This window comes from Microtus oregoni, unplaced genomic scaffold (genome assembly GCF_018167655.1).
Source record: "Microtus oregoni isolate MIOR12 unplaced genomic scaffold, Mior012 000058F_ref0000040, whole genome shotgun sequence".
In the NCBI taxonomy this organism is placed as follows: Eukaryota; Metazoa; Chordata; class Mammalia; order Rodentia; family Cricetidae; genus Microtus; species Microtus oregoni.
The window spans coordinates 9,684,117-9,711,545 of NW_024543834.1; the positions used below are offsets into that span (position 1 = coordinate 9,684,117).

Sequence of the window (27,429 nt, forward strand, 5' to 3'; positions counted from 1 at the left end):
GCTACCATGTGACTTAAAAGTGGGGCAGAGAGCTCTCAGGAAAGGATGGGAGGATAAAATGGTGTTTCTTGTCTTTCAGCTGACGTTTTACTACGGTAAAACAGATGGCTGGTGTCCAGTGAAGTATTATGAAGACATGAAGAAAGACTTCCCAGGCGGGGATATCCGACTCTGTGAGAAAGGAATATCTCATGCTTTTGTCCTCGGTTTCAGCCAGGAGGTGGCTGCCATAGTTGCTGACTGGATGAATAATAAACTGCCCAAAATATAAACACTGGCTCAGGGAAAACACACCTACATTAAATACATAGAAGCCGTAGGTGTTCCCTGTTTAGTGATAATGTTTAATCTAAATGCTTGAAAAGGACATTGAGACCCTCGGCTGCAGACGACCAGAGCTCAGCTCCCTGTGCTAAGACTGAAGTGAGCACAGTTGATGACTCATTCCACACGTTCCCCGACTCAGGAGACACAGTGACCTCCACAAGGATTCTTCTCTTCACAAGAAGCCCAACAGCACTGCCCAGCACAGTTTGCCCAACACAATTCTACAAGCTGAAGAGAATCTAAATATCGGGGATTCTGACCAGATTATCACTTTAGAATAGATTGTCCTGAATGAAATTATGAAACACTTCCTAGAAAATAGAAACCACCCATGAACGTGGGTGGGCAGTCAGTCATGTGAAATGAGTAAGACAGAGAAGCTCACCCTCCTCATCCAGTTTGCAGGGAGGAATGAGCAGAGGATGCTGGCAGTGAACTTGGGTTTCCTTCAGGTACTGGGGAAAATCAGTTCTGACTTTGTACAGGTCTTGGCTGAGGTCATCAGCATGTCTTCCTGATCCTCCTGCAGTGAACCAAGAATCAAGTTTGCCTGACATTGATCAACTCACTAGACAGAGTTGCTGAAGGATCCTGACTCTGACCCATTATAGAATGGCCAACAGGTTCTTCCTGAGCCCTAAAATGCCAAGTCCCTGCAGCCTCCTCTAGAGCCAGAAGGGAGGGACGGACTGTCCACGTCAGATTTGTACGGCCATGGAGCAGCTCATCCGTGTGGTTATTCTAATGAAACGCCATGGACAGGAGGCGGTGAACCACTGATGCTATTCGTGGTGGCTTTAGCCACTCTATGATTCTTCCTTTCTGAAAATCTCCCAGCACATAATTTTTGGAAAGGTGTTTTAAATTGTTGAGTAAAACATTAACATCCCCATTTGCTTAAACTTTACTGAATGGAAAGACATCACTTTATGAATGAATTTCGTATTACTTCACCTGTGGAAGCATATTCCTGGCTGAGAAGTGGAGGGACAGCTATGCTGCCTCCCTTAATTGACTCAATCCTAAGCTCTCAGAGTCCAGTGAACCCCACTGTCTGTAGTGGCAGTGACAGTTGACGCACAGTTGGAAACATTCCATTTTCTTCTAGAGAAGTGTTCTTGTGGAGGTATCGTTCCTCAGGGCAGTGAGGCGGTCCTTCCTCTCACAAACATGGATTCTGATGACAGCCTTGGTTCTTAAGTGCCGCCAGCTCTGTGGTGAGGGATGGCTGAATTCTCATCCTTTGCATGGCTGCTGCATTGGAGCTCTAGCTTCTTGGAGGGGAAAAGCCAAACTCCAGACAAGGAGGGCTCTTCGTCCATGAAGAAGTCCAGTAGCTACACAGCGAGGGTTGGTGCTACACACAAATACTGTATCTGCACGCGGAGGCCTTCTGCAGAGCTGGCCTGGGAAGCCAGGCTTCCTGCTCTGAGTGCCTTGCTTATAGGACAGGTCCACCCAGTGCTGGAAATGAATGCGTGGAGACAAGAGCTGGCAGATCAGACTCACGGGAACAACACAACCTTCATAGATTCCTTTCAGAAATTACATCATTCTGTGTTTCCAAACTCTACTTAAAAGACTCTGGTGCCTCATTCCTGTTCTTCATCTAAACACCTAATCATATTTATAATCAATGTTTTCCTGAAGTTACTGCTGTGTCTGGTCTGATCTCTGTGTGCTGTGAGCAAGGATATAATGTAAGCAGTTGGCCTAAGCAACACTCACTGTTAGAGGGAAACAGTTCTTTGAGGTTGCACTCCTTTAAGGGGGAAGAACCAAGCTTCAGGGTCCTGAATCCTTAGGAATTACAGAGGGGCTGAAAAGATGGCTTAGTGGTGAAGAGCACTAACTGCTCTTCCAGAGGACCAGGAACCCATAGACCAATTCCTATCACCCTCATGTCAGCTCACCATGGTCTGCACCTCCTGTCTCAGAGGATCTGATGCCCTTCTCTGGCCTCCCTGAGCACCAGGTATGCACTTGGAGACCATCTTGAACTACATGACAAGCACTGTGTCAAAGATAGAAGGAGGAAGAGGAAGAAGAGAGAGAAGACAAAATTTTTTAGCTAGTGAATGAGATCTGTTTCCCAGTAGCTGTGCCCGTGTGTTCCACTTAGCCACATGGCAGTCACTATGGTCTTTATAGTGCTTCTTATAAAACTATCTAGTGCTGTGTGAAAAGCTTTCCTTGGAAGCTTGATCAGTGCCCCTGGTGACTCCTCGTGCCACGAAAGACGGCAGCTCATGTGGGCTCGTGTCTGGGGTTTTTTCCAACCCTTGGACAGCCAGGCTTGTCCTTTGTTTTGATTTTTCCCTCCTAGTTATATTAAATCTGTAACAATTCAGACTAAAGGAGTGTGACCAACTAACATGATCCCTGACTCTAGATTGAAATTTTTTACTATAAAATAAATTTGGGGACAATTGGATGGTGTCTAAAGATGGTAGTGTTAAATTTTTTTTGACTTCAGTAATTTTACTAAAGAGACGTAGAAAAATGCTTGTTATACAGTTAGATATTGTGTTAGGTTTTCTATTGCTGTGAAGAGATACCATGGCCACAGCAGCTTGAAAGAAAACATTTAATTGTGGTGGTTCGCTTACAGTTCAGAGGATCAGTCTGTTATCATCCTGTTGGAACATGGCAGTGTGCAGGTAGACAGGGTGCCGGAGAAGTCGTTGAGAGTCCTACATCTTGCAGGCAACAGGCGTGTGTTGTGAGACACTGAGCAGTGTCTTGAGCATATAGGAGACCTCAGTGCCACTGGCATAATGACACACTTCCTCCAACAAGACCATACCTATTCCATCAAGGCCATCCTTCCTAATAGTGTAACTCCATGTGGAGGTCATTTTCTTTCAGACTACCGCTTTCAACTCCCTGTTCCAAAAGCTTGTAGCCATATTATAATGTGAAATTGCATTCAGTCCAACCTCAGAAGTCCTCATAGTCTATAACAGTCTTAAACTTATTTAAAATCTAAAGTTCAAACTCTCTTCTGAAATTCATGCAATCTCTTAACTGTAATCCTCTGTAAAATCAAAATAAAAAGGCAGATCATGTCCTTCCGACATACAGTGGCACAGGATATACATTACCATTCCTAATGACAGAAGGGAGCATAGAGAGGAAATGCTGGACCAAAGCAAGACCGAGAACCAGCTGGGCAAACTCTAAACTCTGCAATTCCATGTCTGATATGAAAATGCTCTTCAGATCTTCAGCTCTATTGACTGTGATGTTCTTATCCTGGTCCTGCTCTACTACCAGGTCTCCTCAGCAGGCACTCCACAGTTCTGGCATCTCCAGCATCTTGGGGTCTCCAAGGCAATCCAGGCTTCAGTTTACTCCTTCACACAGTGGCGTCCCTTGGCCTCCGTTCAGAGACACCCCTGACACATGCCTGGCCTCAGCAACTTTTCTTAGTCTCTGGGGAAGAAGGTTCTACAATATCTTTCTTCTTTCTTTGACCCTAAACAGAGCTGCTAAGTTCTGCTGCTTGCTGGAACTGAAACATGGCCCCTTCATTCAGCTATATCTTCACCAGCTTTCTGTCCTTTGCTGCCTAAGCTTGGCTGTTCTGGAATTTTCTTTGTGGATTAATATGGCCTCAAACTCTGAGATCTGAAAGCCTCTGCCTTTTGAGTGCTGGAATTAAAGATGTGTCCCCACCACACCAGGCTCTAAGCTTTTCTTTAAATCTCTTTCAGAAGCTGCAAACTTAGCTGGGTGAGATCTGCCTGCCTTTGCCTTCCTAGTGCTCGGATTAAAGCTGTATACTATCACACCCAATCTTTTCTTTAATTCCTTTCCACAAGTTGGAAACTTATCTGGATGTTACCTTACTCTGGGGTCACCACTTCCTTTATTCCAATTTTTAATTTAAATAACATTTTACATTTATTTTACATACCAGCCCATTTTCCCTCCCTCCTCTCCTATTCCATTTCCTTTCCCATTTACTGTCTTCCCCATCCTTCTGTTCCCTCCCCTTTCCCATCTATCCTCTCCCCACCCACTCCTCCTCCATCTCCATTCAGAAAGGAACAGGCCTCCCATGGGCTTGCACAAAGCATAGCAAGTCAAGTTGAGGCAGAACTGAGCTCCTCCCCTTACATTGTTCTTAATCTGTTTACTTCCTTGAACACAGGACTTAATTTTATTTCACTTACTAGTGCCCCTTTTCTCAATCTGTAGGTTTTGGTTTTTTTTATTTGCTCGGTTTGTTTTTTCATTATAAATCTTAAGCAGAGTTACCACCAATACCCACCTAGTCCATACTAGGCTCTTTTGAAATTTTTTTGTCTGCCATGGGAATTGATCGGAAGCTCTTCACTTTAGCCTCTGGCAGACTTTCTGGACAAAAGCAAAAAGCAGCTACATTCTTTACCAAAATATCACAACAATCCTTAGACCACATATTAATATTCTTCTCTGAAATCTCTTGAGCCAGCCCTCCAAAGTTCAAATAATTCTTTTTATTTTATTATTTTTATTTTTTATTAAAAATTTCTGCCTCCTCCCCGCCTCCCCTCCCGTTTCCCTCTCCCTCCCCCGTTCCCCTCCCCCTCTCTCTCCAGCACGGAGAGCAGTCTGGGTTCCCTGCCCTGTGGGAAGTCCAAGGTCCTTCCCCCTCCATCCAGGTCTAGGAAGGTGAGCATCCAAACAGCCTAGGCTCCCACAAAGCCACTATGTGCAGTAGGATCAAAACCCAGTGCCATTGTTCTTGGCTTAGCAGCCCTCAGGCAACCCACTGACTGGGAGAAGATCTTCACCAACCCCGCAACAGACAAAGGTCTGATCTCCAATATATATAAAGAACTCAAGAAAGTAGACTTTAAAGTGCTAATCAACCCAATTAAAAATGGGGCACTGGGGCTGGAGAGATGGCTCAGCGGTTAAGAGCATTGCCTGCTCTTCCAAAGGTCCTGAGTTCAATTCCCAGCAACCACATGGTGGCTCACAACCATCTGGAATGGGGTCTGGTGCCCTCTTCTGGCCTGCAGACATACACACAGACAGAATATTGTATACAAAATAAATAGATAAATAAATAAACAAATAAATAAATATTTTTTTTAAAAAAATGGGGCACTGAACTGGACAGAGAATTCTCAACAGAAGTTCAAATGGCCAAAAGACACTTAAGGTCATGCTCAACTTCCTTAGCGATCAGGGAAATGCAAATCAAAACAACTTTGAGATACCATCTTACACCTGTCAGAATGCCTAAAAACAAAAACAACAATGATAGCTTTTGCTGGAGAGGTTGTGGAGTAAGGGGTACACTCATCCATTCCTGGTGGGAATGCAAACTAGTTCAAATAATTCTTAGCACCGCTGTCTCCCATTCTCCTAATATGGCCCATGAAGCAGGCCTTAAAGCATATTCTACTTCTTTCCTAACCTTGCCTCCCAAAGTCTGTTATTATTCCAAACAAAAACATGGTCCAGCCTATCACAGTAATACTCCAGTCCCTGGTACCAACGTTAGTCTTATTTAGGGTTTCTATCACTGTGAGTAGATACCATAACCACAGCAAGAAAACATTTAATTGTGGCTTACAGTTCAGAGAGGTTCAGTCGACTATCATCAATGGTGGGAGATGGTAGCATGCAGGCAGATATGGTGCTGGAGAAGTAGGTGAGAGACCTATATCTTGCAGGCGACAGGAAGTGATCTGAGATATGAAGTCTTATCTTAAGCACATATGAGATGTCAAAACTGCCACCAGAGCCATGCACTTCCTCCAACAAAACTACACCTATTTCAACAAGGTCACGCTTCTTAATAATGCAACTCTCTTTGGAGGCCATTTTCTTCCAAGCCACCGCAGTGATGATGATTATGATAAAGAGCATACATGGCATTCATTTCATACCTAGATACATATCTTAGAGACGTGTCCTCCTTCATTCAAAAAATGTACAGACTAGAATGTATTGACATTTGTAAGACCAAATTAACCTGCATTAACCAACTCTGGAGTGACCTTATTTGTAAATAAGAGGATCATGGAAACCCTTCTACAGCCAATATCCAAGAGTTAGTTACAATGTGGGACCTGGGAACTTATTAGTAGATTGTTTTGTGGTGTTACATAAAACCCATTGTCCTTCAATGCCCTGTTCATAGAAATTTTACCCATATGATTTTGCGACATAATACATTGGTCTCCTTGAAAATACTTGTTCACTGAGTTATGTGGCTCTTCCAAATATAGATAAGAGCATTTCATTAAATAATGTGAGGTACAACCACATCTGCTAATACTGCTGCCCACCACCCTTTCAAGCTCACAGTGGCAGGCATAAATTTTCCAGATTTTAAGATAAAGATACAGTTAAATATTCAATACCATCTATTTCATACAATACCAGTTAAAGATACATACCGTCTATTCTACAGTCAATACAAATGTCACCACAGGAAAAGATAACTTGTATCTTGTTATTGTCAAAACAATCCTTTAAAAGGTTATGGGACCTCCAAGTCTCCATGAACTCACTTTGGGAACCAAGGAGACAGAATTGAGGACCGAACTCTGATGTCTTGGTTGTGGCTGCTCATGTGGAAGAAACACAAATCTGCAAATGTATATTTTGAGAATAACATACATCTTGATCAATTTTGTACACATTGGAGCCTGAGTTATGGCCATAACCCTAAAGGGAAAAGAAAAACGAACCAGGCCCTCTCTTTTGAGAGCTAATTTCAAAGCTGGTTTTGTTTAGTGGCATATTTGCACATCCCATTGAAGGGAAACAACATGGAGCTAGTCAGGAGACTAAGGAAATGGCTATGAACTCCTACATCAAAGCAGAGAGGTGAACAGATGTCCATCAGTGCCATTGAAAGTGAGATGAACTGGTGTAGGAGGTCCTTCTGTTTGTGTGTTGCTTTCAATGGCTAATGAATAAAGAAACTGCCTTGACCTAGTTGATAGGGCAGAACTTAGGTAGGCAGGGAAGGCAGAACTGAATGTTGGGATGAAGAGAAGCAGAGGAGGAGAGAGACGTCATGGAGCCACCAGAGACAGACATGCCAAATCTTTCCTGGTAGGTCACTAACTCATGGTGATATACAGTTCAATAGAGGGTTAAATCAAGATGTGAGAGTTAGCCAATAAGAGGCTAGAGCTAATGGGTCAAGCAATGTTTTAATTAATACAATTTCTGTGTGGTTATTTTGAGGCCAAGTTAGCCGGGCAGCCAGGATGAACAAGTGACTCTCCCTACAACAATGAATTGACTCTCATGGTTCAGTGAGAAGTGTTGTCTGAGATTGGCAATGTTGAGTTTGACCATTTGGTTAAAGTCAAGTCTCTCTTTAGAATATTTTATGATCACATTTCAAGATTTTTTAAATGAAATTCCAGTTGTGAATATGACTCTTGATGGTTTTAACAATATAATTGCCCTCAGAAAAGCATTCCCTATCCAAGTTGAGTCAATATGTACACATTCCGTATAAATATGTTCATTTGCTTATTTACATGTGTCTATCCACACTTTCTGCAGCCATGTGATTTGCCTGAAAAAATGTGGACTTATAAGAAATGAGTTTTGTAGCCCCACCATTCTCTGTAGGGCAGCCTCAGGGAGATTTCCCAGAGTTCTTTGTCAACCAAATCAGCTTGCCTATCCAGTGGATCGATTACAGCAATCAAGAGACTGTTTTCATCTGAGACTGGGAAATCACATTCTAGTCTCCCTCTTCCTGTTCTGGGTATTCAAGCTCCATCTTCCCAAGTCAAAATTACCTTTGCCCCAGTCTTGGTTTGCTTCTCTGTTGCTATGATGAACACCACAACGAAAAGCAACTTGGGGAGAAGAAGGTTTATTTTACCTCACAGGTTACCGTCCATCATCCAGGGAAGCCAGGGCAGGGACTCAAGGTACAAACCAGGGGGCAGGAACTGAAGCAGATCATGGACAAACACTCATTTCTGGCTTGCTTCCCATGCTTTGACCAGCTCTCTTTCTTACACAAAACAGGACCACCTACCTGGTCTCCCCCACATCAATCTTTAATGAAGAAAATGTCCCTCAGACATGCCCACCAGCTAATTTTATGGAGGCAGCTCCCCAGTTGAGGTCCCTCTTCCCAGGTGACTACAGCTTGTGCTGCTCCCTTCACCGTTGTGTGTCTAGAACAGAAACCCCAGGTTCTATGACCAAGGTTGGAGGGATGGACATTCCAAATTATTACACAAAAAGCTTTGATTCCAAAAGTCCTTGTTGATTTTTAATTTTGGATGTTGTCATAGTTACTGTTCTGTTGCTGTGAAGAGACACCATGACGAAGCTAACTCATAAAAGAAAGTATTTAAATGGGAGCTTTCTTACAGTTTTAGAGGGTTAGTTCATTGCCATTTTGGTAGGAAGCAGACAGGCATGGCGCTGGAGCAGTAGCTGAGAGCTTTAAATCCTGATCTGCAGACAGCAGGCAGAGGGAGAGAGAGACTGGGCTTGGCATGGGTTTTGAAACCTCAAAGCCTACCCTCAGCATCTTAGATAAGGTTTTTGTGAAGAGACACCATGACTATAGCAAAACAATTAGTTGGGGTGGCTTTCATTTTCAGAGGGTCTAGTCCGTTGTCATCATGGTGGCATGCAGGTCTACTTGGTGCTGGAGGAGTTGAGAGTCCTCCATCTTGACCTGCAGGCAACAGGAAGTGGTTTGAACTAAGCTTACTTTGAGCAGATAGACCTCTAAAGTCCTGCCCCACAGTGACACACTTCCTGCAACAAGACACACCTCCTAATAGTGCCACTCCTCATGAGCTTATGGTGGTCAATTACATTCAAACTATCTCACTGAGTGACACATCTCCCTGGTGCTTACATTGGGCTAGTACACACAGAGCTAGTGCTGAAAGGTTTGGGAGATCTGAAGAAATGACCCCCACATACACAAGGACTGGGAATGGCCCCTGTCGCAGCCAGCATGATCTCACCAGTCCCAGGCCTTTCTAGAGTCTTAGGTGAGTGCTTGGCCTCAGTTTCCCCATCTGTTAAACTGGGGACGCTAGGTGGCACACCCTGTACCCGTGGGGTAGTAGGATGCAGCAGAGTAAACCTTCTGGTTGCTAGGGTGCTCGGGACATAAAGGTCGGGGGTCTTGCTCACCGGGGACTATACATTGGCTGGCAGAAGGTTTCTAGTCTGGTTTTGGCGGGTCTTGCAGGGTCCTGGCTTCGCTCAGCTTGGGCGCAGAGCCACCTCTCCATCTCTCGCCTGCCCCCTGGTGGCAGCCTTAGTGCACAACATAGCCTCGGTAGCCTAGGTTATGAGGGGCTTGCGCAGCTCAACCCTCTCCAGGTCCCCCATAGTCACCTCATAAACTTGGCACCTGATGTTATTTAGTCCCAATACATGCTTAGGCCTCTAAGACGATAGGTCTGAAGCAGCTAGTCCTCAAACATCTTTCCTACGGCTAGCTGCAAAAGCACTCTCCCTCTCCCTGGGGTCCATTTTCACTTATGCACCGACCCAATCATTCAGTCTACAAGGGTCTTCCCCTCTGGGGCTCAGTCTCTTCAGGCTTGGGGGATACACAGAGAACACAGCAGTCCCCAGCCCCAGATGCTCAGTCAGACCTCCAGCCTGTCCTGGCACTCTTCCTAAGATGTCCTGTCCCTTCCACCCTTGACTCTCTCTCTGCTGGGGCATGCACTCTGGTGGAAGGCCGCACCCTGGAAGAGGTCCGTGGCCTGGCTTACTTTGGTTGTCGTTGAAGAGAAGGCCCTGGGTGTTTTCCTCTGCATGTAGCTGGCTGAACCGACACTGGGAATAGACTCACCTCTCTACCCCATGAAATTCAAAGAGAATCAGACAATGCTACCGGCCAATGGCTGTCTCCTGCCTGTGGCTCAAGAGGCTGGCACTAGGGCCACGTGAAGGCAACAAACTGCTGTACCGTCCTTTGCTCTCTCCAGTGACCAATAGCTACAGACGCTGGGCCACAGCAGAGTTACTATGGGGCCATATTGTGCCCCCTCTATTGTTATTATTATTATTTTATTATTATTATTATTACTATTATTATTATTATTATTATTTTGTGTGTGTGTGTATGTGTGCGTGTGTGCACCATGAAGCATGTATGGAGGTCAGAGGACACTTTGGGGAGTCCCTTTTCCCCTTACACCTTTACATGGGTTATGAGCATTGAACTCAGGTAATAAGCTTGGCGTGATGAATTGTTTTACCTCTGAATCATCTTGCAGGCTCCATGGCCCTGATCTCTAGGTTTTGATCAGCCCACTCGTTCATTATTCTCTGTGTTTCAGTGAAGTCATCCCACGGGTAATTTTAAAAGTTTGAAGAATGACTTTTCAAGTCATTCTTGAATACACACATTCATGTGCCATGCTGGCAGTGTTTTGGATTGGTCTAGAGAAAAGGTGGCAATAATAGTGACTTTAAGTGTTTAATTTAATTTATATATTATTATTATGTGTGTTTTTGTGTGTATGTGTGTACACATGTACAATTAACACTGCACTTGTGGGGTCAAGGACAACTTTGAGGAGTTGGTTTTCTCCCTTCCCCACTGTGGACTGACCTTAGGTCACCAAGCTTGCATAGAAAATGCTTTCACTCACTGCCATCGCACAGGCGGGAACAGAGGTTTTAATGCACCCTCCCTTCCTGTCCCATCCTAAACCCTCCTGTCCTTTCCCCACCCTTCCCTCCCATCCCCCTTCTTCTTCCTGCCCACTGCAGAAAGTTTCATGCCCAGTGCCATGTAAACCCATGGTGGTAAGTCCAGCACTCAGGAGAACCAGAAGTTCAAGGCCATCCTCTACTCCACAGTGAGTTTGAGGCCAAGTCAGCCTGGGGTACTTGAGTCCTAGTCTCAAAAAACTATACATAGATATGTATATATATGCTGCTATGGTTTAGCTCCTGCAAGTGGCTGGATAGTGGTGTCTTTTGTGGCTTGGACACTTGGAAGAACCCTGAGGCGATATAATGATGAGTCTGTTTTGGACAAGAGAGACTGCAGGACCTGGGATGTGGAGATCATTGAATTTATTGTCAGGACCTGGGGTCTTAAGATTCCAATGTGGGCTGTTAGGTAGAAGGAAGACTATTAAAGCAAAGGATCTGGGTGACACCCTCTCCCACGAGAGCTCCGAAGAGCTGCCTTGAGAAACCATAGTGGGGACTTTCCACGACACTCCAGGCTGCTAGCATGCCTACCACCAATACGGAGTGAGCCAGTGAGCTGGGCTTTCCCGTGCACTACAGGAATCTCAGCCTGCCTGGTGCTTGCCACAGGTACCACAGGATTCCTGTGAGGTTACCTACTTCCTTGATAGCAATTCCATTTCGCCTTCTGTGGGTCTCACAGGCTCCAGTGCATAACTGTGTACAATGCCTGGAGTGTGGGATCTAAATCTGATACTGTGTGCTTCCTGCTCAGTTCCATGGCGGAGGCAATGGTAACAAGGACCGTGTTACACAAGACTCCTCCCTCCTGTGTGGGGACCACTCCATGTGCACTTTTCTCAGAGTTCTCTCTGTCCAGAAGTCCCTGCTATATCTCCTGCCTCACTATTGGCCTTCAGCTTTTTATTAAACCAATCACAGTGACAGGTGCAATCAAATATCTCACAAGAAGATGCTGTCTTAGTTACTGTTCTGTTGCTGTGAAGAGACACAATGATGAAGCTAACTCATAAAAGAAAGCATTGCCTCCAGTTTCAGAGGATTAGTTCATTGCCATCATGGCGGGAAGCAGACAGGCATGGTGCTGGAACAGTGGCTGAGAGCTTTCCTTCCTGATCTGCAGACAGCAGGCAGAGGGAGAGATTGGGCCTGGCATGGAAGCCCAACCCCCCGTGACACACCTTCTTCAGCAAGATCACACCCTATACCCTTTCAAAGAGGCCGAGGATATTAGACTTGGCCTGTTTGGAAAGGTAGTGTCTCATTATGCAGCCCAGGCTGGCTCAAAAGTCATAATCACTTTGCCTCCTGAATGCTAGGATTATGGATAGAGGTCATCTCTATCAGGGTCACAGAGGAAGTCCACAGTAATGGTGGTTTGAAGGCCAGGTCCTCCCCCACACCTCAGTGTGTTTCTCTTGGTCTCACTGAGTGTGGTCATCTCTTCTCCCAGGACACCTCCCAAAAGGGTAGTTCAGAGGCCAGGCTTAATCAGCCAGGCGCTGTTACATACTCTTGCCAGCAGATGGCACTATCCACCAGTCCTCTGCGGTTTGTCCCACCAAGGAGGCACTGAAAAGCACCTCTAGGAAGGGCTCTGGGAAAGAAGCTACCTTCTCCTATTACCTCTCCTCCCCTCCTCCACAGGGTGCTCTGGGCCACAGAGTGGCCACGCCCAGAGGTCCTAGACCTGGGATTTGAGGACCCCAGTGTGAATGCCAGAGCTGTTGCTTGGGGCAACCTGGGCAGCCTAGTTATAGGTTAAGCATAGGAAATTCCTGCAATTTGAGGAAGACTAGGCCTGGGCATACAGGAGTACTGCTGCCAGAAGCTGCTGGAATCTTTACTTCTGCTGCCCCAGGTCTTTCTGGGAGAGACTTAAGCCTTCCTAGGGGCTGGTAGAGGAGCCAGAGTTATCAGAAGAGAAGGAAGAGGCAACTCTGTGGGGGTGGGGGTGGGTGGTTGCTGTCACCTCTCTCTCTCCATCCCCCCTTCAGGGAGACCTAAGCCAGGACCCACTCTCCCTTTACCCTCTCTCTGCTCTGGATTGGAGGTCAGAGGTCATGGTGCATTCACACAGAGGACACACTCCTGATCCTGCTGTCATGGTTCCTCCACTTTTCACTGTCCCTCCGTTGAAATGTGATTGTCAGTCTCACTAAAGCTGGCAGGGGACAAAGCCAGGAAGGGTGAGGGACTTGCAACCAGGTGTTCAAGGGATGGCTTCAGTTCAGGTCTCCTGGTTTTCTGGAGGACACATTGAGTGTTTTCATTTTGTGTGGCTGCAGGGAGCCAGAGTGACAGTGGCCAAGACAGAGGCCTCCATCTCACTTCTCAAGTCATCCACTGGGGCCCTGAGCAGAGCAGAACCAGGAGTCTCTGAGCTGCAGTGGAGAGCAAAGGGTCAGGTCAGCCAGACTCTGAAAGGGCTCATGGGTCTGAACGGTTGTGATGCCAAAGGACAGGCTGTGAGCCGCTTCTCTTTGCTGCAGGCTTGGCTTCCTCTCTAGACAATGTGGGCTGCGCAGCTCATCACTTCTAAGGGACCTCCACTTCCCTTGTCAGCACACAGGAGGTCTAGATGTCTGGGTGTGGCAGGAGGATCATCAAGGCCATGCTATTGCCAGTTGCTGGGGTTTCTTTAAGTTCCAGTACCCAGAAGTCACCACAACTCTTGTGATATGTTCTCAGACCGGATTTCAAAGACCATGATCTCAGGTCATAGCAAACTCGCTCTAGGCAAGGTGAATTTGAAAGCCATGGCTCTCCAGGTGCAGCCTATGGAACTGCTTTCCATTCAGCTCCGAGGAGGCTGCCTGGGTTATGCAAATACAGCCTGGGCAGCCATTTGTTATGACTGAAGCCTGGTAGGGAAAGTTGGTCTAAATAACTGAGAAGATCTGTGGCGGAAGCAGGGCCTCAGAGTGAGCCTATAGTTTCTGCAGGGGCGATAGACAGGCAACCCATCCCTAGGGAGAGGACCTGGGGGTGAGAATGCAAACCCCTACCTTTCCTGACTGTGCAGGGGGCAGATCACCACAGCGACAGAGAACAGAGTGATGACTTCCTGTCTGGCTTGCTCCCCACCAGCCCTGAACTTCGCCATCTGCCACTGGGTTGCTGCAGCCACTTCCCAGTGAGTCTTGCGACAAAACCCAGGGGAAGCATTTCCTTCTAATGTGTATAGCCAGCAGCAGAACACAGCTCCAACATCTTCTGGCTCGGATCTCTGGCTCACTACTGCCCAGACAGTTGCCAAGGGCTTCCTGCACACAAGGTGAACCCCAAGCATGCCTGGGCTAGCTTTGGGATTGAGGGTCCAAGAGGGACCATCTACTAGATAGAAGGACTTGAGTGAGCTGTAGGCAGAGAAGGGTGAGTGGCGGGGGAATCTTGTGACCTTTTTCTCTGTCTTCTGCATTTTCCCTTCAGATAGGAATTCATTCATGGGCCTTTGGAAGCCCCAGGCAAGGGAGTCAGAGGGAGGATAGGTGAGCCCTGCTGTTGGCCCTATTCGGTGTGTGTGTGTGTGTGTGTGTGTGTGTGTCTCAGTGCAGTGAGTTCCCAGCTCATGGCAGAGAGGAGTCCACTGGGGTAATTCTCTCATAATCCTCATCGGACCTTAGAGTCCCTTTTCTGCTGAGAAGCTTCCAGAGGGCCAGAGAGGGTCATGGAGGAAATTAACAGACCAAAGCCCCCCACAATTTCACCTCCTTGGGGCAGTGGAAGCCCAAAGCTGAGCCAAGACAGTTTGATACTCCAGACTCTGCTACTTCCCACTTTACCCTGGGCAAAGCCTTAATGTCTGGGTGACTGGCCAGTCTAGAAAATGATATGCTGATCCCTGTTACTGGATAGAGCAGCTGTTGGGAGGAAATGGCATGGGGCTTATAAGCAATGGACAGGTGACAAGTGCCTAGCATCACTTAAGCAGAAGTAAGGGGAAGGAATCAATTATGCTCCCTACACCCCCATGCTTTCCTCTGTTGGGGTTCTGCCTCAGGGTGACCTTTCCTATCTTCACGGTGCTCAGAGTGTCTTCGGCAGTACGTATATTAGTCACGTGTGTGTTACTGTTCATTGTTTCTCCTTCCCACCCTGGCTCTCAATGAGTCTGTTTGCAGTACTGATGAATTCGTTAACACACGGAAGGGTGCCTGGCAATAACAAACAAAAGGAGGGAGTGGAGAGATGGATAGATGAAGGGGTCTGGACCAAGAAGTACAAATGAAGAGACTATACCCTGCTTTACATACAGCTGGTAGGTTGTGTGAGCCCCACCTCCATGCCTTCCATTCTCTTCCATAGCCTTCCAGTGCGCTCGCAAACCTACTTCTAGATTCACTGTTAGCAGTCAGAATATCCTGGGGGAGAGTTGACAAAGTTATCCAGCAACCTCTGTTCCAGTCTGTGTCTTAGCTACACAGAGACTCAGAGACCAGGACATTCATTCTCAAAGAAGCCATGTGGCTTACTCAAACCTTACTCTGTCCGGGAGTCAGCTACTCTATGCCCAGAGGCCTTCCTAATTCATCAAGCCCTTTAAGACTTTGGCTCCTGCTTTGGCCCAAGATTCCCAAGCAAATCTTTTCTTTTCCGACAGTCGGTCCGTATCCATCTGTCTCTTTCTACCCTGTTGCTCCAGTCACTTGTCCTTCGCCACAGATCCTCTCCCTTGCTCTGACCTCCCACTGCGATCCTCAGAGGGCAGTGACTCACAGTAAATATCCCCAAGTAGACGCTCTCGGTGCTTCCTAGTGAGCTTCCACCAAGGGGGCGCAAGGCGAGGAAGTTGAATGGGAGGGGCCCAGCCTTGCCTCGGCCTGGCAACCTAAGCACAGGAAAAATAGCGGGGAGGGCGGTGTTTCTCCGTGGAGGAGTGGGGAGAAAGCTGGGCGGGTACACACGACGCCCCATCCTTCAGCCAAGGAGAGCGCTCAGGTCTTGGGACAGGGAGGGGGATTGCGATGCCTTAGGGAGGGGAGGCGGGGCACTGTGCTGTGGCGGGAGCCTCGGGCGTGTGGCCCTCACTTGGCAAGAACCGGGACACCGCGCTACAACCAGGGGAGGAGGCTCCTGCCCTGCTTTGCGCGACAGGCCTGAGTTTGGGGGCTCAGAGCTGCGGGTCGAGCGTTCAGCAGGGGGCGCTGCTCCGGGGCCCTGGGCGGGGGTGGGGTGGGAGAGAAGGGGGGGCAGCGGCTTGCTGCGCACACTTCCCCCATTATTAAACACTATGTTCAAAAGGCGTCGGGGGACTTCCCGGAGCCACGGAGCCCGTGTCGCGCGGCCGATAGGCCCACGGAGCCCATGGACCTGAGCGCCGCCGCCGCGCTGTGTCTCTGGCTGCTGAGCGCCTGCCGTCCCCGCGACGGGCTGGAGGCTGCAGCGGTGCTCCGAGCGGCGGGTGCAGGACCAGCCTGGAGCTCCCGGGGCGGCGGCGGCGGACGGACCCTCGTCCCGGCTCGGAGGAACGGCTCGGTGGTGCCACACCATTTCATGATGTCGCTTTACCGGAGCCTGGCTGGGAGGGCTCCAGCCATGGCAGCCTCGGGGCATGGCCGCGCGGACACGATCACCGGCTTCATAGACCACGCAACTCAAGGTACTTTACGTATCTTCTGTGCCACCCCGGCCCATCTGCTCCTGCCCTGAGACGACCTGGGAGAGGCAAGCTTCTGTTCCATTGGGTTCAGAGCCATGGCCCCGTGAATCCCATCTTCAGATGTTAGAAACTTCGTCTAAGTCAGCGCATCCGAACCCGCTAAGTAGCGGCTTGCTTTCCGAGGGCTGAGCAGGGAGGGGTAGGGACCGCAGACTGGCAGCTCTTCTCTCAAGCAGGCAAAACGAGTTCAAGATCTCCTTCTTTGGGGAAGGGTCTAGAATGGCCTCGGGCCTGGAGCCCTTGGAGAAGAAAGAAAGTAGAAGAAAGGACAGGAATGAGGACCCTGGAGTTCCTTCCCCCAAGAGGGACTAGCAGTGATGCTCCTTGTCCCCAGGGAGGATACACAAATTGAAGGGCGCTAAAGAGAAATCAGTGTAGAAAAACAGGTCGCAGATGAAAGGAAATGGTCCCCGTCTGTACCAGGAAGGCCCTTCCAGCAGGTATCGGGTGGATATTGAGTTGTATGTGGGAAGTGAGTATGGGTGTCAGCGATCTGTGGCCGCCAGGCCCCAGCGGCCAGAGTCCAGGACTCGGTTGTGTGGGGAGGACATGGATGCCTGGAACCCAAGCGTCCCATTTTACCCTGTGCTAGACCCTCCAAGGTAGGGTGTGGGTGGGACTGTGGGATAGTTGCTGTGTATCATCTGGCTTTTATTAATCTCCATTGAAGTCATTAAAGCAGACAGATAGGGAAAATTTAACTAATTTCAGGCGGAAATGCAAGCAATTTTGGCCTTAATTCTACCCAGCCAAAGATCTAGCTTGGAAATCAGGAGGGAAAGGAAGACAAATAGGCCAGGAAAGTAAAGTCCGGCAGCCACCGAGAGTCTGCAGGCCATTGCCACCAGCGTGGGAAAACAGGCAGAGGCCACCGTGCAGTAATCACCCATCTCACAAACACACACAGTAGCCGTGCACAGACAGCTTGCTTTCTGGTCCATAGAAATCCTGGGCTCAAATAGCCCTTAGGACCGGCGGGCATCTTCAGAAGGTCTGTCACCGCACTGATTCAGAGGAGCTCCAATCCCGCCACATAAAATCAGCAAAAATTTCAGACTTAGTAGTGTGCTCTCAAACTGCAGGAGGTGAGAGCAGGGAAGGGCCCTAAGGTCGCAGAATCATCAGACTTCTTAGGGCTGGCTTAGTGTACTGTGTCCTAAGGTCCTTCTGGTGGAGCTTTGCTTGACCAGCAAGACCCAGAGGTGAGCCACCTTTCCTCCCTCCCTCCCTGGAGAAGCAGGGTGAGGTGGAGGCTGCAGCGAAATCCAGCCCAGCACCTCTCTCTAGCTTGCTACCACCAGCTTCCATTTAGAACAGAGTTGCTTGAGCAATACACCCAGATTGTAGACTTAAGGCATGAAGGCCTGGTGTCCAAGGTTGGTGAACAAATCCTGAAGGTGGGGGGAGTTTCTGCCTGGTCTCTGCAATGGGGCAAAACGAAACCATATGACCCTCTTCAAAGGCAATGCCTTATCTGCTCTTTAGTGGAATTTAAACTTTTTTTTTTTGCCCGAGTCCATCCCAAAAGAAAAAGGGCCCATGTCCAGAAATGAAACCCCAAGCCTGAAATAAATCACATCAGAGCCAAAGACTATGTAGTGCTCACAGTGGCAGCCATCGCTGCCTCTAGTGTTTCCATGAAGGTTCTTTGCATCCCATTGCCTTTCCCCTCCCGTTTGTGGTGCTCCCCAAGAATGGGGATCGAAGAGAGCGACCAACAATGAAAGCTCAGGGTGGACTTTGGAGAACCCGTGACTTACCTGCTGGGCCTTTATTTCCATTCCGCTGAAGGGAAAAGGTGGCTCGGAGGAGAGGGGGTCTGTGTCGTGGTGCTGCCCTATTTCGTTTTTGAACTGTTCTCAGGGTCCAATTTGTCTAGTAGGCTAGGTTGAGAGAAGAGAACGAACCAAAGGAGAACATGTTTTTAGGACATGAGAAATTTCGTTTCTGTACAGCCAGAGTTCAGGAACTTGCAGCTCTCTAGAGGCTCCCAGCCCGACAGTAAGGAACAATTTTCATACAGAGCAAGTCCTCGGGGGATGGAGGGGGAATGCGCCCCTGACCAGAAGAAGTCTGAACTAACGCAAGGCGCTGTTTTTGCAGGCAGCAGAACTAAAGAGGCCATAGGTTTGTCCTTTGTGAGGTGGTGCACTCTTTCTTGGCCGACATAGTTCAGCGATTAGGTGTGTGTATCTGTGATCGTTAGCGGTGGCAGCGGAAGAACTAAAGCTTCAGGTGTAGGAGACAAGAAAGGATTGGCAGCCTTGGTTCTGGAGCCCAGATTAGGGAACGACTGTCCTGCTTTGATGGGCCTTCCTGAGTTATGTTGTGTTGTATCGAGGGCAGCCAACCCAAACCAAGCAACCCCCCTTGGCTGCGTGTATTGGCTCTAGTCTCATCCAGCTCTTTCTGTTTTTGTCCTTCCCGTAGAGGAATTGGCGACCGAGCCCGGCCAGAGGTTTCTCTTCGATTTATCCAGCCTCCCCGACGCGGACGAGGTAGTAAGTGCTGAGCTGCGCGTGTTGCGTCGGAGGTCTCCGGAGCCAGACCAGGACAGAGCGACCCTCCCTCCACTGTTGCAGCTGTCCTCGTGCCCCGACGTGACCCAAACATCCCACCTACTGCACTCGCGGGCTGCCGAACCCCTAGAAGTTGCTCGCTGGGAAGAGTTCGATGTGACGGACGCGGTGCAGAGCCTCCGTCGCGAGCCGCGCGCCTCCCCCAAGTTCTGCCTGGTGTTGCGCGCAGTGGCTGGCACCGGGAGCAGCCCGCTGGCCTTAAGACGACTGGGCTTTGGCTGGTCCGGCGGTAGTACCGGCGATGGCACTGCTGCGGAGGAGCGCGCGCTATTGGTGATCTCCTCCCGTACACAGAGGAAAGAGAGTCTCTTCCGGGAGATCCGCGCCCAAGCCCGCGCTCTCCGGGCAGCCGCAGAGCCGCCACCGGATCCGGGACCAGGCGCTGGGTCTCGGAAAGCAACCCCAAACGGACGTAGGCGAAGGCGGACGGCGCTGGCGGGGACACGGGGAGCACAAGGCAGCGGCGGAGGTGGCGGCAAGGGCCATGGGCGCAGGGGCCGGAGCCGGTGCAGCCGCAAGCCTCTGCACGTGGACTTCAAGGAACTGGGCTGGGACGACTGGATCATCGCGCCTTTAGACTACGAGGCGTATCACTGCGAGGGCGTTTGTGACTTTCCTTTGCGCTCGCACCTGGAACCCACCAACCACGCCATCATTCAGACTTTGCTCAACTCCATGGCACCCGACGCGGCGCCAGCCTCCTGCTGCGTGCCCGCACGCCTCAGCCCCATTAGTATCCTCTACATCGATGCCGCCAATAACGTGGTCTACAAGCAGTATGAGGACATGGTGGTGGAGGCCTGCGGCTGCAGGTAGCATGCGGTCTGGGGAGGGCCTTGCCGCCCTGGACCCCAGCTGAAAAACAGCCTCAGCCTGTCCTGTCACCAGGGTGGAGGGACGGTGGAATATGGCCTCCCGCCTGCACAGAGGAGATCACACAGTTCACACTCATATTTACACACTCCTTCACTCATGCACACATTTACCGTGGACAGGAGGCACGGAAAGCCTTGTGCAGATGCGGCCCCTGGATGTTACAGCCATGTTTATTTGCTAACATCGGTACAAACCGCTGTCTCTTTAAGGAGAAGGGTGTCTGTGTTTAGAAAAGTGTTAGCTTTGGATGCTCCTTTTAGTTGGAGGTGGTGTGGCACCGCGGGGTGGCTGAATTCCTGGCACTCCCACTACAGGGCTGTGGTACCCAGATTCTCTGGAAGTATGCACTGGGAATCTACAAATAGTAAGGAACCATTGGGTGGGGGGAGCGAATGCACCCATCCTCTACACAAGCCCGATTGTGATGCTATCTCAGTTTTGAAAAGGAAGCTTTATCCAAAAGAATATATTGTGATACAAATGTCAATACCAGCTTTAAAAAAATCAATTTCAGTTAGGAATGATCTTACTTAAAATAATCGATTCCAATTAGGAACGATCTGGGAAGTAGAATATTTTTCTCTTGGCTGTGTGTGAAATGGAGGCAAGGGGTGAGTAACAGGGTAGGATCTGCCGGGTTTAGAAGCATCTAGAGGGTGGTACAGGAGGAAGTTAGGGCAATGGCTGCACTTGGGTAGCAGAGGCAGCCTAGGATGCCAAGAGGATGCCCTAAGAGGCAGGAAGGAGGCTGTCAGGGCTTGAGTGTCCTGGGGCTGCTCCAAGGGGATTGAAGCCCATTGGCCAGGAAGGCAAAGCCCCCTCCAAGAGGCGATGGGTGCTTATGCTTTGCTGTGGAATCTGTGCTGGCTTAAGTGTGCCTTCCACTGTGCGTGTTGCTGTTATATTTTGGCAGTGTGACAGAGATGGGAAGTGAAGCCACACACAAATGCTTTTCTCAGACCCAAACACACAGCCCGGACCTGATCCTTGCTCCTAGACCAGTACTTGTGTGGGATGAGCAGGGTGCAAGCCTCTCATCTCCAGAATTTCTGCTCTACAGAAGTATTTGGTTTGAGTTTTTGCTGCCTGTCCATCCGTTGGGACCTCTTTTCAATGACTGGGAAAGAGAAATCACCTGGGCTGCTCCTGCTGGGTGCTTCCAGAACAGCATTGACTTCATGCTGCCTTTTCTCCTTTAGGTTGTGGGAGAGGCATTAATTCTGCCCTCGTTCTGGATGTCAAGGTCCAGGACGGTTTATAGGTATTTTCCTTTTCAGTGGTTACACTACACACCCTATAGACAATAAAGACGAAGATTTAGACCCAGCTAATTTATTTAAGAACCCCATCTGAGTCCTTTATGTTCTGTAAAATTTCCCTTCAAGGGGAAAATAATCCATGTATAATTTATTCTTAAGACAAAGATTTCTCTTCTTTTAGAATGTGAACTTTGTGTGGCTGTGAATAGCAGTAACCAGAAAATGTAACAATTTCAGCGTTTTCTTTTCTTTTCTTCTTTTTTAATCTCCAAGTGGCTACTCTTGATAGGATTTCATCTTCTTTTGGTGACTGGGCAGAGATGTCCATCCAGACTTCTGGATTCTGTATGGGAAACCTCTCTCTTCTGTTTTAGATGATGATTTTAAAAGTGATGGCTCTGATGTCATAATGGAGAATAAGAACGGCACTAGCAGTGGCACTAGAAAGTTATAAAAAGTTAATGAAAATTAGAGTTGACTATTTTTTGAAAAAGATTTAGAGTATTTACTACCTTTGAATAGAAGCAAACATTTTGATACTGTGTGTGTGTGTGTGTGTGAGAGAGAGAGAGAGAGAGAGAGAGAGAGAGAGAGACTGACTCTCAATAGGCTAAACAAATTTCATGTAAAAATAATCTTGAGTTAGCCTGAGATTGTATAATAGGGAAATGTCCACCTCCCTTTTCTGGGTGATATGTTGTTGGTGATGTTTGAGAGTAGCGATTTCCATTAGACTGGTCACCTCCATCCACTGCCTCTGAGGCCTCGGATGCTCTCAGTTTATGGAATGAAAGGAGCATCTCCTAGGCTTCCTTTGGACCTTGGCGAAACCATCCCTAGCAACAGTGCTCCTTTTCCAGTTCTGCTTCTGAGGGCCATTTTCTCGAGAATGTGTTTTATGACCACAGAGGGGACCACTGCCTGTGGGGCAGATGGGATGTGGTTAAGCTAGCTTTGCCAGGAGGCGGGGAAAGGCCGCTGTCTGCACAGTTGGGAACACTCTTCATCCTTCTTCTGTCATCCGGGATCTAGGAGGGCTGGGTGACCAGGACAGATTCAACTGCTCTCTTAAATTCCTTGGCTGGAAGCTGGCCGATCAGGGACTGTGTCTGTCAGGATGTTCCCTTGGCCCCGGTCTGAGATCACCAAAGTACTCCTGGTGAAGTAAAGAGAATTCTCGGCTTTGTTAGGGGAAGAGCGCACTGCTACTTGAGATAATTTGAACCACTACTTCAAGTGAGCTAAATCTAAGATCCCTGCTCAGGAAGCAGGGGCAGGCCAGCTGGGCCCAGGGGCCTGCCAGACACCAAGCTGGTCTGGTGTGCTGCTTGAAGTCATAATTTATGGATTAAGGTAAACCCCTTCATTGGCAGGAAGGCATTTTCAGGATTCCTAGACTCTGGTCTTGTGGGATTTGGGGTTACCAAGCAGCTGGACTGGGCCTTGCAGAGAGGGTGGTCCGTTTCTTAATCTTATTGTGGGGAGGCAGGGCTGGAGCTGTGCTGCGCTGTGCTGTAATGTTTGTATGCTTGGCCTTTGTCTACCTCCCTGACATTTGCATGCTCGGGTGGCATGAGGGTAATAAGCTTGTGCATTATGTGGCAGTGCTGCCAAAGGCGGTGGATCTCTCTGACCCCTGCTGATCTTCCCTGACAGCCATCATGGTGTCAGCCAGGACAGACACTGGGTGTGAGTGAGCTCTGAAGAGAGCCTGGGCACCCACAGGATGGAACGGCAGACAGCCAGTCCTCCAGGTCCTCATCTCACCAGTCACTCCCCCATCAAGGCCAACCTAATTGAGGCTGTAGACCACGCTCCTTCTTATAGCAGGGTGTTGAGTCCTGTTCTTCCCAAGAGGGCATCCTGTGTCCCTGAGGCCAGCTCCTCCCTTGTTGAAGTCCGTCCTGAAAAATGGAGAGCACACTGTCGTGGTCCTTGCTAGTTCTCCAGAGAGTGTTCTTTTGGGGTTCAGGGAAGCAGAACTGCTCTTGGTAAACTCAGCATCAGCGGTCTGTGGCAGATGGGTTGGGAGGAAGCGGGGTCTGAAAGCGGCTTTCTGTCAGTGAGCTGTGGGCCTGCATTTCCCTTTTAGAAGTGTCTGGAGTAGGAAAGGAAGAAGCAATAAAATTTGGGGAGTGGATGAGAGATTGCTAGACCTCCATAGGGTAGGCAGTTAATGTATCTGAGGACTCTCAGGACTTCTGTACACTAAGGAGTTAGCTGTGTGGCCTGGGTCTGCCTCTTAGGCCACTCTGGGGTATTGGTTCTACAGGGCATCTCTTGAGAGACACCTGAGGCAAGTCAGTCCGGGGCAATCATCCCCCTGCCTAGACCTTTTGTCTCTTAAATGAAACTGGTCCTGTTCTAAGGCCCCAAGATTCTTCCTAAAAAATGGCTTGGACATTCCAAAGTGAAGTATAACTCTGTTACCCAGTTTCTCTCCCTCGCTGCCGTGCTTTCCCAAGACAAGGTTTCTCTATGTCTCTGTAGACCAGGCTGGCCTCAAACTCAGAGATCTGTCTGCCTCTGCTAGGATTAATGTTATGTGCCACTGCTGCCCGGCTGTGGCCTATTCTCTCTCTCTCTGTGTGTGTGCATGTCTGTCATCTTATCTAAATGCTAGCCTCTATTGGGGCTTCACCAATGTTGCTTCAGTCTCTACCTGTGGTGAGGCAGGTGCAGGAGAGGCCAGGACCCAAGGCATAGGGTTTGGCTTCCCCACCAGCTGGGAGGTGTCCCCGTGTCTCCTGATTGGAGAGTGTGGCTACCCTGGCTGGAGATGCACTTGCGCTAGCATTCGGCCACATGCTGGCTGAGGCCTTCAGGTCTGAGTGCTAGGAAAGGGCCCCTAACTGCTGTGAGTTCTCTCTGGTGACAATAGGAGAAAGTGAAAGTTATGCTCTCATGGCAGCCCAGAAGTCCCAGGGAAAGGAAGAGAGCCTGGCTAAGGCAGCCTGCCCTCGCAGGGTCTCCTCTCTATGCCTTGGGTCTAAGGTCTGGCTAAAGCTTACCAGTAGAGGGATTTGGTGACAGGGTCCAAATCAAACAACCCTCTTGTCTTCTTTCATACAACCTGGAAAATGGTGGCAGAGTTAAGCATTAAGTCTCGAAAAACCAAAATAAAATAAAATAAAAATAAAAGAAGCACTAGAAGGGAGAGGTCCAGAAGAGGTTTATTTGGATCCCCCCTCCCCCGTAGAACTCTGCTTTTTGTAGCAGAGACCTTTGTAACTTTAGGCTGAAGTCAAGTTGTTTTCTTCTTTCCTTTTGGACCAGAGCTCAGAACAGCACACAAGGGTACCCCCAGAGTGAGGCATTGCTGAGGGAAGAGGGCCATAACCCAGGCTGCAGAGAGACAGGAAGTTAGTCTCTTGAGTCAGGAGGCAAAACCCAGGGCTGTGAGCTCTGAGAATCATTCAGGGACCGGGAATGCTCTGTTTTTGATGTAGACCCATATACCTTAACCGAGCCCCACCCATTCTGTGCTTGCCGACAGCTTACAACCTTCTTAATGCCGCGACCTTTTTCTTCCTTTGCTGTGACCCTTTGATACTGTTCCTCAGATTGTGATGACCCCAAACCATAAAACTATTTTTGTTGCTACTTCTTCACTGTAATTTTGCTACTTGTTATGAATTGTAATGTGTTTTCTGATGGTCTTAGGCGATGCCCCTGAAAGGCTCCCTCGACCCCTAAAGGAGTTGGGACTTGCAGGTTGAGAAACACTGCTGTAGACCTTCAGTCAGGCAAAAGTAGGGATGGTGTTTCCTGGCACCCATGGCAGCCATTACAACAAAGCAGAAGTCAGCATGGGTGTGGGGGGTGTAAAGTCATGGGAAAAACAAAAACCAGGCTGAATTTCGAGGCTCTCCTGTTGTTGTCCATCACCCAGGGCACCCTCCTAGCAGCAAGCCTGGCAAAAGTGAGGGTCCTTTTCTTGCTCTTGGTGCTGAGCTTGCAGGCCTCCTCTAGCTGTGAAGCAAGCACAGCTGGTCTCTCTCACATGCATCCTTTGGATAGCGAGAGGGCTGTGGCAACCATTCCTGTGTTTGGTGTGAAGGTGTGAGAAGCACGTTTTGTTCATCGGGGAGCTTCTTTCTAGAGAAGAAACTCTTCACTCAGAGGGCAGAGAGAGATTTGTGGTCCAGAAACTCCTTATCCTTTTCAGGGGATGATGAACCAAACTAAGGACATCAGCAAAGGCCGAGGGCCAAACCCAGGCACTGTGGGCGCTGTGCTACAGGCCTTCAGGATGAGGCCAGCTATTTTGCTTTTGTGTGTCTGTTTTACTAACATTTGCGATGTCATGTTTGCATCTAGCGCCCCCAGACTCTTGACTGTCAGTGTCTAGAACTATGTCTGGCCCTTCTGGTTATGTGCACATTGTGGACAAAAACAAGAGTCCTGGGAAAGCTGTTGCAGAAGTCTGGCTGAATTAGAAGAAATTGTGAACTGATCTGCCAAGAGCACACAATCTCAACTCCCTTGTGGGAGTTTACATATAACCTGACTGTAGTCTGACAGACAGTACCCCCTGACAGCCTGGCTCCTTTCAGATAACTCATGTGGGCTACAATCAGCCATTGCCTGGCTTCTTACTGTGTCAAGCCTGCAAGACAGTGACAAGGTGTTCTGGGGGCCTTTCCCTGATGCAGGAGTTAGGTCCCTGATTCCTCCCAGGGTGCAGCAAACATTTACTTTGAGGATTATGGGATGGCTTAAGGAACAGGCTTCACTTTTGGTCAACCTGTCGGAGTCATGCACAGTCGTCCAATCTGCTCTCTCTTTAGGAACAATGATCCAGTTTGGTGAGAAAGGCCAGCATGCACCATGCTTCCTGGCTGGGAAACAAGCTAATGTTCCAAGCTGGGAACTGAGACTCTCCAGAGAAGAGAGTCTGGTGGCGCGCTCCACCTCAGATAAATCACAGACTAAACATGAGCGCCCTTAGCATAATTTTATTTTTGCATTTCACTTTATACGGTGGGACAAACAGTTTTTGTCGTTGGTTCTTTGATAAAGAGTCATCATCAGGTCTTTTACCTGGAAGATGTTGAACTTCAAATGAACAGTTCATGCATTAAAAATAAAAGCAAAGTTTAACACACACTATCTGCGACTTGAGTTTTAGGGGATGATGTAAGTGGTCCTGAAAAAGTTTGTGATTATTTTTTTTGTTCTGTTTTATGTGTAAATAAAGAGGCAGATCTTTGCAGTCCTCTTACTGTGAAGGTTGTTGCTGAATCCTGAACCTGCTTATGGCATGATGCTGTGTAAGTAGGCCCAGGGTGGACAGTGGAATGCGGCACACAGTGAGCGGCCTGCAGCTTAAAAAGTAATTTTAATCTGATTCTGATACTGTTATTTTAAGGAAATGGCAACACTCAAAGTGATGGTAATGCCACCAAGGCTCAAGTCCATGCTGTTCCCTCAGCAGCTAAAGACAGAATTAATTAGTTTCAGGGGAAGTCACTTTCATTTTGCGGTGACACCTACTGTTCCTCGGCTTGGCTTCCTAAGAGGATGGGGACAGGCGCTGGGCGGGAGAGGTTTTAAAAACTGAAATCTTGTTGGCAGTCTTCCAGCTCGGATTTGGCCAGAGCAGAGCTCCAAGGCTTGCAGGCGGCAGTTGAGCATCTGCCTGCTGCCCAGCCCGGTCACTTGGGCAGCCCTCGGTGACACTGTGCTGTTGTGACTAGGCCAGCTAGCAGAGAACCCTTAGAGGGCCGGCATGACTCTGTGTGTCTAAGTATTCTCAGATTTAAGTAGGTTGTACATATTAAAATGTAAATGACCTGAGAAACAGCCAACTATTTTCTCAACCATTACCCAGCAGTATGTATCTGTTAAACAGCTTGTATGCTCATCATCCACCACTTTAATAACTTGTACAGTTAAGTCGATTAAATATTTTCTTCATAAAGATGCTTCTGGCTGACTGGTGTCTGGGGATGGAGGTTTTGACCTCTGTTGTTTAATCTTTCTGTGTTAGTACGTTCTGCTCTGCTGAGGAGAGCAGAAGGTAAGGACTTGGGATTTG

The 27,429-nt window shown here is 48.6% G+C and overlaps 2 protein-coding genes across 3 annotated transcripts in view; both read left to right on the forward strand.

The window, feature by feature from the left end:
• Ldah (lipid droplet associated hydrolase) overlaps positions 1 to 1,980 on the forward strand; it is a 62,180-nt gene extending 60,200 nt beyond the window's left edge. For both annotated transcript variants that reach the window (XM_041639419.1, XM_041639420.1), the window contains one exon: positions 80 to 1,980. In XM_041639419.1, coding sequence (XP_041495353.1) covers positions 80 to 271 — 192 coding nt within the window. In that variant the 3' untranslated portion in view covers positions 272 to 1,980. The remainder of the gene's footprint in view (positions 1 to 79) is intronic.
• A 14,340-nt stretch (positions 1,981 to 16,320) lies between these two features.
• On the forward strand, positions 16,321 to 20,070 carry Gdf7 (growth differentiation factor 7). Its single transcript, XM_041639347.1, has 2 exons — positions 16,321 to 16,615; positions 19,106 to 20,070. Exons 1-2 carry the CDS (start codon positions 16,321 to 16,323, stop codon positions 20,068 to 20,070), a joined length of 1,260 nt encoding a protein of 419 aa, XP_041495281.1.
• Positions 20,071 to 27,429: the final 7,359 nt, after the last annotated feature.

Coding starts and splice junctions, on each gene's coding strand:
- Gdf7 (XM_041639347.1), top strand. CDS start 16,321: ATGGACCTGAGCGCCGCCGCCGCGCTGTGTCTCTGGCTGCTGAGCGCC. Junction 16,616..19,105: donor CATAGACCACGCAACTCAAG/GTACTTTACGTA, acceptor TCCTTCCCGTAG/AGGAATTGGCGACCGAGCCC.